Source organism: Charadrius vociferus, unplaced genomic scaffold, assembly GCF_000708025.1.
Source record: "Charadrius vociferus isolate BGI_N301 unplaced genomic scaffold, ASM70802v2 scaffold147, whole genome shotgun sequence".
NCBI classification, from domain to species: domain Eukaryota; kingdom Metazoa; phylum Chordata; class Aves; order Charadriiformes; family Charadriidae; genus Charadrius; species Charadrius vociferus.
The window spans coordinates 6,843,468-6,854,966 of record NW_009649570.1 but is presented as its reverse complement, the minus strand read 5'-3'; the positions used below and the strand labels follow the sequence as shown (position 1 = coordinate 6,854,966).

General features: G+C 44.1%; 1 protein-coding gene across 1 annotated transcript in view; it reads right to left on the bottom strand.

The window, feature by feature from the left end:
- Positions 1–8,671: 8,671 nt before the first annotated feature.
- Positions 8,672–11,499, bottom strand: part of METTL21A (methyltransferase like 21A) — a 13,463-nt gene continuing 10,635 nt past the window's right edge. The window contains exons 5-7 of the mRNA XM_009890245.1: positions 11,429–11,498; positions 10,186–10,297; positions 8,672–9,148 (exon numbers count right to left, since the gene is read on the bottom strand). Coding sequence (XP_009888547.1) covers positions 8,751–9,148; positions 10,186–10,297; positions 11,429–11,498 — 580 coding nt within the window. The 3' untranslated portion in view covers positions 8,672–8,750. The remainder of the gene's footprint in view (positions 9,149–10,185; positions 10,298–11,428; position 11,499) is intronic.

Below are 11,499 nucleotides of genomic sequence, written 5' to 3'. Positions count from 1 at the left end.
TGCGAAAACTTGAGTTTTTGCAGTGAACCTGAATGCGGCTAGCTGTGATCTGAGAGCTGGTCCTAGTGGGTAATGAGCGCTGTCTGGCACTTGCCAGTAGTCACTCGGCACAAAGCCTGCGAGCTGAATGGACCAGGGAGCCTGAACCGGTACCCGGCCAGGGTTCTTCTAATACAGGGTTGGTGCAAATCTGTGCAGCAGTAAGAGAACTGTGTTACCGGTTTGTCTGTGCGTGGTCTGCAAGTAGTCTGTAGTGTTATTAGTCTAGACCTCATTAGCAAATAATGTTTCCCTAAGAAAAAGAACGTTATTTTAAAGTTGATAGGGATCTGCAAGAATCCTTATTTTTATTTATGCTGCACTGAGGATTTACGGGCTTGAATTTCTTTCATGGAGATTTTAAATGACAATAGTCAGAAGTATTAGACCAAGTGGCGGGCTGGCTAGGGTTACCCGTACATGCTTTACTATTCGCATTGACCCAAAAAGGGAAGGAATATGACACAGGAATCCATTCTCATGTTATTTACCAAGTAGTGAGGTTGGGGTAATCAGCTTCTATAAACTAAGGCCATTTGGAAGTAGGACGGAAATTATGCTGGCAGGGGGGAGGAAGGGTTAGTTTTATATCTCACAGTTGTGAGTTTTCAAGAATTCATAGCCTGTTTCACCTGAAGAGAGGGTTAGAAAGGGCTAGATCCATTATGTTCATAATAAACAAGAATTGATTTGAAATATAATTTTTGTAATGTCATTATTTTGCAAAACAACAGCACCGATCAGGCAGTTAAGATATTGTCAGAGGTGCTCTTTTAATTTAGATATTCTTGGAAAATACATATGTATAATATATGTACATATATATATATACACACAGTATATAATCTACAGCTCTGAGAGCTTTTAAGTCAGGAATGCTGAGTATTATAGTATATGGAGGTCAGAAAAAATTTTTACTTCTCTGTGTGTGTCTGGGTGTGTGTGGGTGTGCGCGCGTGTGTGAAAGCTTCCCCCCGGCCCCACTAGTTCTGGGCTGCATTATTCTAGCGCTTATTACTGATTTGTTTTGTGCTGTTTCTCAGTTATCCATTTTCAAGAATTTTATTTCATCTTTCATTGCTTTTGTGAGGTTTGTTTTTGTTTTTTATTGATGGAGATTTTTGAAATTATGTAAACAGCTGTTTTACAACAACCACCACCCCCCAGAATAATTCACTTTTGTGCTTTTTTCTCTTTGGCAGCTATATATATCAAAGGCAAAACAATTGGAAAGGTTGTTAAGGTGTTATTTTCTAAAGGAACCACTGATAAGACTTCTGCTTTCCTCCTGGGGTAGTGGTGATGCATTTTTATTTAAGCGGCGATTTCACCAGAATCAGGTAGTTCCCAGCAGCGTAGCTTCTGTCTGAAAGCACAATTTCAGCCTGTCGTGCTCGTCAGGACTGTACAGACACCTGTAGGTTCTGGCTCTTCAGTAGTTGGCATTTGCATTGCAGACCACTGTCTTCTCTGTTACTTGTACGTTGATCAGAAAATTGGTGGGGTGTTTGGAATCATTAAGAGGCTCAGGAAAAAAAAATTAAAATTTAGATTTAGTAAGGAAAAACAGCCCTGTTAGTTTCTGATCTAACTTTGTACTACAGGTTTCCTTTAAATCTGGGCTTCCAGTAGGCTGCAGCTCAAGTAGTCATCTGTTAGTGAAAACTGGCCTCTGCTTTTCTATTTTATATTTTTTTAATTTATGACAGACCGCCAGTGCTTTTTGTGGGTTAAAGACAAGTCTCCCCATCAAAGCAAGTTCATTATCAGTGGTTGCAAATGTATGACAATTCATCGAGGATTTCATTGATTTTCTGAGACCCTGTTTTTATTGTAATTTTTTCACCCTGAAGCTGGTTAGTGATGTAACATTTGCCAATGATCTAACCAAAAGGTCATGTATTTATTTTTGTTACACTATATTCTTTGTAAATGTCTAATTAAAATGTGCACTTTTAAAAAAAAAAAAAGACAAAAAAACACAGAACAAAAAAAAATGAAGAAGAGCAATTGGGTTTACTTGAGAAGCTCCCTGTCAGAGTTGTTGTAATCCTGCTGCCTGCACACAATTCACTCCTCTCCCCACAGCCGCTGACTCCTTTGCAAATTTAACTTGCTGATTAGCACCTGGCGGCCAGCAGGCATTGCTTCAAAATGGCAGGAGATCTGAACTGGCAGTACTGAAGACTGGAAAGAATTAAGTGTGCGGTGTCTCAGAGCAGTATGTGCAGGATGGATGGGAAATTATTTTTAGAATAGAACTAGTTCAGTGATCCCAAGTGGGGAAAGGGAGGTTAATTTGGAAGGAAAGCTAAACTATTTTTCCGTCACTTTATTCCCCTTTTCTTAATTTGAGATTTGGCTGCAGATTTTACAAGCTGCACTCCAAGAAAATAAATCAAAAGGCTTTCCAGTTCTTTGACACCAGGAAGTAGAGGTACATCGTCAATGTGTCCCTCTGCTTGAAAAGATAAAAAAAGCACAACCACCTTTCTTCTGCAGGAACAATGATAATTTAGCTGTAACCCTGAAATCTGTCACTGTGAGCGGGTTTTAAAAGCATACAGTACGTTGATGGTTCTCTGTACTGTGCCTGGGAACTCGTTTCCCTGAGCTTTTGAATTTGCCAGCTGTAAAAGACACTGATTTTGTGGAAACCTGAATGTATCGCGAAGCTCAGTCGGTCTGGGAGGAGCCGGACTGATGGAGAGAAACAGGGTGCTGAAAACCTTCTACTGTGTGCTTGTGGCAGGTTCAGGTCTGTGGATGGATATGGCTTAAATCTGTACACCTTTGGGGAAAAGGGACCAGATCCAGTTGGTAAAGAGGGTTTGCATTTCAAGTGTTTTGCCTTGGAATGTGTTTTGTAAATGAATTTAAGCTCTGGTCTGCAAAGAGACTTGCGTGGGCTGGTTTGCCTGGCACAAATTGGTGAGTCCTGGTGTGGCTTTCACCAGCGAGAGGCAGGAGAAGTCAGCTGTCCCCAGGAGCTGTGTGCTGGCAGGGACAGGGTCGGGGACAGGCTGTGATGATCCACGGTTGGCGCACTTCATAAGCTGACCACTTACTGTACTCATGACTTGGGAGCAGTCGGTTCACTCAGCCTCAGCTATATGTTTCTCTAAATTTGGGGATAGCTGAGTGAGAGCGTGGGGAAGGAAGGTCTTGAGCCAGTGAGTTATCTGGAAAGGGCCACTCCAAAAGAACTAAGGATGTTTTGATGCTCCCCGCAAGTTGTGTTTTATCCAGGTGCCACTCCATTTTTTGTGTGTGTAATGACATTTATTTATATTAAAACATTAATTTTAAAAAGTTCTAGAACTTCGAGTTTGTATGAGATTTGAAACTGTGCTGCTTACACGGACTTCTAAGGATGGGATGGGGAACAGGGCAAGAAGAGGTGCTAGTTGGCAGCCAACCCCTCCACAGACTTGTCCACAGATTGGTTGCTCACTTCAAAAATGAGTTATTTCTACTCTGGATTTATAATTAAAACTTGTTTTGGAACAATGTTTTTCAGGGAAGCTTCCAGAGAGAGGGTTATTATTCTCCCTTTGTAATGTAAGCTGGAAAGAGTAAGTTCACCTCATCTGCATTTCTGATTCTTTACCCAAACCATGTCAGCACAGAACAGGGTATTTGAGCTTGACTCCCACGTATTTGTGGAAGTTAAAAGACTAAATGAAAATCCATTATTGGGGGAAAAGAAATTCTTATTTACGTTTCCCCAAAAATATAGGAACATCCCTGTTGTGGTTGGTTTTTTTTTTTTCACTTATTTTTTTGTGCTTTATCTGTGTTTTTTTAAAAAAAAATTGTACTGGGTTATAATGCATTTTATTAACACTATGTACATATTAGCTGCTTTGTGTTTCAGAATGGTAGTAATTGCTTTGTATATTAAAGTGATTCTTGTGAATTTGTGAATTATTGTCATAAAGAAGTGCTTTTTCTTACTGTAATCTTTGTGGTATAAACTGTCATAACTCCCTTTTTACACAAACATTTATGTGCAGTCACATAAACATGCTTTAAAAAAATTCTACGAAGTCTCTTTTTTGAGCAGGATGTTCCACTTACACTGATTTAGTGGCAAATGGTAGCTAGATAGGAATATGGGAAAAGGCATATTTGAAGCAGACTGTGGTGTCCTCTCATGATCTGTGGCCTGCTGTGAGTATTCATGAGATATATTTTCCCCAAAGGGAAGGCTTTTGTAATCTTAATTAAATTGAATTCGATTAGCGAGAGGTTAAGTCCTGAAAAACAAAGTTTCTCTTCCACTTCTGATATTTTTAAACCCTCTTTCCAGTACCCATTCTGGTGGCAATTAGTTCCGTTGTTTAATAATGCGCAAACGACTTTTTTTTCCCTTTCACAGTTTAAATATGCTGTTTTTTCCCCCGCTTTTAAGCATTCCTGTAAACCGTGTACTACTGATGTTAATAACAGAGCAGAACAGAAGGCAGCGAACACCACAAGGATCCCAACCCGGTTATGTAATCTGCAAGGCTGGATCTAAACACCGGGATGAAAGCCAGGAGAACAAATTCAGCGCTGAGGTAAACACACCTCCGGTGAAATCAAGGGGAAGCAGTAAGGTCAGCTCATTATGGCTGGGATTTTGTGGTTTTTCGCAACCGAGCGTTTTCATAATGCCATTCACGTCCTTGCTCAGAAAAATCTACATCTCAGTAATGAGGGAGAACCCCAAACAGAGGGTAGTCCATAAGAAAAATGCCGTTTGGCTTGAATTTCACACTGAAAGAATCTGGTAACACAGATCCCTATGCAGTCAGTAGGCCAGATGGTAAACCTGATTCTTCTGACACTGCTGCACCTTGAAGCTCTTCATCCGTAAGATACAGAGGTGAAATTCATACTCTGTGTCTTAATATTAATCAAACATGACTTTAGTTGCAATGACATTTTAGAAGTTTGCTCCCTTGCAGAATGGCACGTTTCGGGGATGGTTTCACAATCTCACTGCATGCTCATGTCTTATCTGGTCACTTCCCTGTGACTTGGATCCTCTCCCTCGGGTGAGTGTTTTATTTCTCAAGAGACTATTTCTGCATTGCCCCACGACTCGGGGACCCATGCCCAAACACATCCTCACTGCAGATGAGTTCACATCATCTGTTACAAAACAGGAGCAATGCAGTGGAACCACCCAAAGGAGAACCACGCTGTCTTGAAAGGCTGAGAGACCTGGGTCTGTTTAACCTGCGGAAGAGAAGACTGAGAGGAGATCTCATCAGTGCTTACAAAGGTCTAAAGTGTGGGTGTCAAGAGGGGCCAGACTCTTCAGTGGTGCCCAGCAACAGGATAAGAGGCAATGGGCACAAATGGGAACACAGGAAATTCTGTCTGAACATAAGGACAAACTTCTTTACTTAGAGAGTGACAGAGCACTAGAACAGGCTGCCCAGAGAGATTGTGGAGTCTCCTTCTCAAAACCCGCCTGGATGCGTTCCTGTCCAGCCTCCTCTAGGTCAACCTGCTTTGGCAGGGGGTTGGACTAGATGATCTCCAGAGGTCCCTTCCAACCCCTACCATTCTGTGATTCTCCGGTGCTGGGATGAACAGGGTGACAAAAAGTGCTTGGACAGGGTGTTAGTGTAATTGCCAAACAGCCGCTGAGCATCATCTCATACAGGAGTAGGAGTTCGCCTGGGACCAGTCGGTTGGGACACCAGTTTGCAGTTGTCATCATGAAGGGCTGCTCCCTGTGTGCTCACTCAACGGGCAGTTACACCTCTGCTGCTTCTGTCCTGCATGTCTGGCGTGGTTCGCTCCCGACATCTCCCTTGAAGCTGAGTGTGATGGGAATATAAAAAAGCTGCGAAGCCCAACCTGGGACAACAGAAGGCACTGCTCAGTGCCTGATGCTGGTGGGTGTTAGCCCTGCCCCGGGGGAATGAGCTGTAGGTTACAGCAGAGTTACATTCTCCCAGTTGGTGCCTGCCCCTAAACACTGGAGCTTAAAAAGCAGCCGGAACTAATGTGCTTTTGGTGGTGGTCTAATTGCAATTTTCCTGTGTCTGGTCTCCTGAATCTCAAGGAGTGCCTGCACCCCAGTAGCAGTCAGAGGAGAAGGTGTCTACTTGAGGGGGTGCCACTTGCTGTGCTGGGGAGGGGCCACCAAGAGCTCAGCTCTGCAGGTCAGGGACAAGGCGCTCACCCGAGCTGCCAGTGTTACCTCACAATTTTCTCTGCAAGTATTTACTTACGCGCAGTAGCATTGCTTCAGCCTTCAAACGTACTCACTCGGTTTTACATAAGGCTGCTGTGCAACAGCAGCACAGCAAAAGAAGCCAAGCCTGGTGTCTTCCAGCACATGCCTTCTCTCGCAGGAAGGCTACGGGCTGTAACAGCAGCAGTGGGAAAGCAGACGCTGAAAGCTGCTGAACAATTAGAAGGAGATGCAATTAAACTGATCTGCTTTAAAAGTACAAAACTTCTCCTATCGTTGAAGCAAGGCCTGGAACAAAGCTCCCTTCTTAAAAGCATGTAGGTTGCTGCACTAGGCTTTATTCTGTACTACACTGGGCTTTATTCTGTGCTATTTAAGCGGGCTTTTCAAGCATGTTCCTACTATGGCAACAACGGCAGCTGCTCAGGCTCTCAGCATTGCAAGCTGCAGCCTCTTGCAAGCACAGGCAGGTAGCAGGCTTTCCCCATGCACCCTCACATACTCTCACAAGTCCGAGCCCCAGCATGCTGTGCAGCTTCAGCCCAGGGAGAGCCTAACATGCCATGACCACAGACGAGCTCGGAGACAAGGAAACACCAGCGGGGAGGAAGAGGAGCGGTGAGAACTTAACAGCCAAACTCCGAAAACTAGAAAGTGGGGAGAGCTCGTAATTTTTTTCAACTGTTGCTCACCCAGTTAACAGGACAGAGAAAGCCATGTCCGTCACATTAAAGCTCATATCATGTTCTGGTTTTAATTAAAGGTGCTGTCTTCCTTCCCTCAAAGGGACTTCAAGTCTAGTTTCAGACTGCAGATTCCCAGCCAGCCGCGTAAGTACTGGTTTAGTGACACCCTGTGGCTTGTGAGGATACTGTTGTAAGCAAGTGTTTTACAGCGGCAGCTCTCAGGCCGAGTCCAGGGCCAAGCAAGGAACTTAGCTGAAAACATGCGAGAGACATGTCAGAGGTGAAGCACAGGACCTTCGGGCCTCATTCCCGGAAGCTCTAATGATAAATGTGTCATTTCCAGATTATAGTCTGCACATCACTTCTGGACTACAGACCCTCTGCATCTTTTCCAGTTAGGAAGTTTGATGGAAGCAGAAGTGATAAGGAGCTCCTAATGTCCATGGCCCGAAGCAGTTGCTGGTGTTTGCTGTTGCCAGTGCCAAAGACATGTACACACTTAAAGCCTAAACCTGAACTGGGGCTTTGCAAGTTAAGTTTAAAGAAAAAAGAAGTTCCACATCCACCAGAAAAGAAGTACTGTAGCAATTCCTGCATTTAGGACTGTAGCTGTCTTAGGCCATTGTTTTCACCAGTTTCATTCTTCCACCACTAGAAAGAGAAGGAAGTCTGTTGCTGGTGCAAGCCAGATTCCAGGCTGCAGCCCTTTTCACATAAGATCTTGTGGGATGAACAAACACAGGTGTTTTTACAAGCTCAAAGTATTAAATCAGTTACTTAGAACAGCATCTACCACTGTGCCCAAAAAGCACACTGAAATCTAGACACTGCCCCAAGGTCTCAAGTAATACAAGAATAAGTACTCCCCCAGCTACAAAGACTTTACAGTAGCATCCTCCTCTTCTAAATAACAGCTCTCAGAGCGAGCGAGCCACAAAGGCAGAAAGCAGAATGTTATTTAGTGGTACTCTGAGAGTCAAGGAATTATTTTATATTTAAAGAACAGTTTGACTCTCCTTGTTTCTGCTTTTCCTGCTGGCACATGAGCATGTGTATCTGCTGCAAGGAGCCTTGATCTGTGCGAGGGAAAGTTATCTTGTTAGGGACAACCCAAGAACCACGACTGCGTCGGTACTGCAGGCATAGCCTCCACGCTCGCAAGTCAGGTAAAAACATCACTGATTAAGCTGCCTTACACTGCAGTACTGATTCCCAACCCACCCACCCACACACAGAGATCTTGTTCTTTTGTTTCCCTGTGCCTCTTCAATGCAGCAGTGGCAGCAACAGATCAACTTTATAGCAGTTGCCTTTGTTGGTTTTGCCCTTTAAGTGGCTTCTTTTACCACAACTTTTAAGATGCTGAAGGCCTGAAGAGTTAAAGCATGGAGCTGGGGTCTTAGCTTATGTTTCATCCGTGTTTACTTTTCTCGAGTGAAGGAAGTGATAAGGGGAAAAAACCTCACTCTAATCTATTTCTTAAGTTTCCCAAAGAAATTAAGTGTGTTTTGATTTTAAGTAACAGATCTTTTGACGACATTTTTGATGCCTGGAGATATCTGCAACTGAATTCAGTTTCAAAAATTACAGTCAATAAAAAGTCAGTGGAAGACCCTATACAACTCTACTGAGAAATGAAGCAGAGGTTCAATACGCAGAACAGAAGTACAATCCTTGCTGTATCAGACCAAGGAATCAGACAAGACCATCAGAACAAGAAGCCAGTGAAATAACATAACTGCAATCAATCATATGCTTAGGAACAAGTGTATTGAGTAGAAACAAGGGGAGGATTGAACAGCATCAGTGGTTTACTAACAAAGCAGAGATCAAAAGTCATCCTTGTGACTACCTCTCTGTGCTTTGTAGATATGAACATCCTTACTGGAATCATAGTAGACCTCATATACAGAGAAACGGCCTCTCAGCATTTTCAAAAATTTGTGATCCCGTTCATATCGGATACGACAGGAAAGAAGAATCACAGTTTGCTCTGAGCACAGGTGCTCCAGGGTCTGCAGCAGTTCTGCAAAAGTTTCTTCCAGATAGACGATGTCTGCACCCAGGACGAAGTCAAATGCTCCTGGAAGGAAGTTACCCAGGTCTTTTCCCCAAGTCAGTTCCTTCACCACAGCTCTCGGACGTAGTTCAGAAGGTAAGTTAGCCTGTACATTTGACTCCAGGAACTCCAGTGCTGCTGCCCTGTCTGTGATGGTAACACGAGCACCTAAATGGAACAGGAGTATATGTCTCAGACAAATAATCGTTGTTTATAAATATAGCATTTGGAATACAATGCTCTTAAGTCAAGCAGGCTCCTTAGTTCCTGTTAAACATTAACAACTCCCCTGAGCTGCCTGATTAAAAACAAACAAACAAAAGAACAAAATAAGCAAAAATCCCACTATCTACATATGTCCTACCCTTCAACAGTCACTTAGGAATATAAAGTGTACTCCACCTGGAGATTAAGTTAGGTAGGGAACAAAAAGTGTTTTCTGGAGGTTCTTCTTAGTACGTGAAAGTGGAGGAGTTACTTTCTGCCTTCCCATAGGTGTCAACAGAGTACGTTACAGGGATTGTTACAATTAACCTGCTCCAATTCCGTACTTGTTCAGTAGGACAGCCTCTTTCACAGGTCAGATAGAAGTTATGCTTGTGTGACTTTGCATATCATGATTATATTTTGTCAAACTGCTTTATTATTTCCATAGGCACCTTCCACAGCCACTACAGCTTTGAATTACAAATTTAACCTGGGACAGTTAGCAAAAATTTAACATAGTATCTAGTCTCTGCTTTGGCCACAGACAGATCACAGGCAAATCACTTCATTTCTCCAGACCTTGGTTCCCCTGTCTGCAAGATAGGCTAACAAGGCTTACGCAAGCTCAGAGACTGGTTTCTGTCTGTAGCTTTATCTGTGCTGCATACGAGGACAAGTGGAAGACGGCAAGAACAGCACTTGCTCCCTGGGGGAGAATAGCTGCAGAACTGAATGCTGCTGAGCTGAGTACCATGGTAACAGGCATCCGCCTTAACAGGGTCCCACCATAAAGTAAACTGCAGTGGCACCATCGCTACAATAAAGAACGCAGCAGGCTCTGAAGTCTAACAAGAAAGGAAGATGACTCAGACAGGAAACATCACAGTTCACATTATGTAGCTGTGATGGTAACTTCTATACCAGGCATGTAGATGTAAAAGTGCTAGCTTTACTACAGTTGTAAATTGCTTTAAACAAGCAAACAAAAAAGCCCTTACCTAATAACGTGGCCACTATTCCCAGCAATCCAGTTCCAGCTCCCAGCTCAATCACAGACCGATCCCTGAGATCAATGCCTCCTATCTCCAGGTAAGCACACAGGACAACAGCCTAAGCCAAGAGACAAGGGCAATTAAGCACAGCACTCATTTCAGCCATGCTGAACACAAGATTTCTGATTTAAACTGAGGGAGAAGGTTATGGGAAGGGTCGGGCACTCTAGGTCTGCAGCAAGACTCTGTTCAGCCCTTCTCTGCCTCCTGTGTGCACATGTGGTCTTTTTATGAGTTTTATGGAAGATTCTTACAGGATGAAGGAAAAACGAACCACGGAGGCTACATCCTGGATGCAGTTACACTGCTTCATGAAACCCCAAGCGTAACAGGAGGCAGAAAGAGTTGCATTCAGAAAGGGAAAGCTGGGGGGTGTCAAACACTGGTCAATGAACACAGTATTGCATTGTATCTTGCGTGGTATTTCAAAAGGTTTCTGCACAACACTGGCATGCCATCAGGGAGGACATAGGGAAAGTAAAGTAATAACTCTTCTATCTAGTGGTATCTAACATGTTATATTTTACAGAAACCTTGATAGGGCGCTCTCTCCATCGCAAGTTCTGTCAAAGCCAATGTCGGGAAAGACCAACAGCCCTGTGCACCAATTCACGTGAGGAGTTGGCTAAAACTGCTACGCTTGTTCTTTAAAACTAGAGGTAAAAGTGCAATTTGTGTCTGGACAGAGACCCGACCCATGGCAAGCCCTTGGATCCCTACAGTGGCACTGCGACCCACTGCCCTGCAACCTTGGGCCCACCACAAACCCCTCTGTTTTGGACGGTCCTTATCCCCAAGGTAAAGCCTATCAGCAGTCCTCCTTGCCTGCTACATGCAGCAGGACCCGTGCTGTGCTCTGAAGGGCGTTGTTAAGCAAACATTGCCCCGGCCGCTGTGCAGAAACGGGTGAGACTTCTGTGAGGGATCCCGAATATTTCCTGTATTTGGCACTGGTGCTGCAGGGTCTAAGGCGGCCCGTTTCCCTTGCAGTCTTCCAGGCTCCCTTAAGGAGGGGGGAAGGTAAAGCAGAGTTGAACTTTTTGTAAAACAAACAAAAACTGACAGGGAAAAAAGCCTTCCCGTAACAATTCGGTGTTAAATGATTTTGTAAGGTGATGCTGAAAGCCCGGGCGAGCGCCAGAGGAAGCCATCCGGCACAGAAATACCCCCGTTCGGCGTGAGCACCTACCGCATCCCACACCACGGCCGCCACCCCCAGCCGCCGCCAGTCCTGCTGCAGCCGGATGGTGCGCCCGGCGA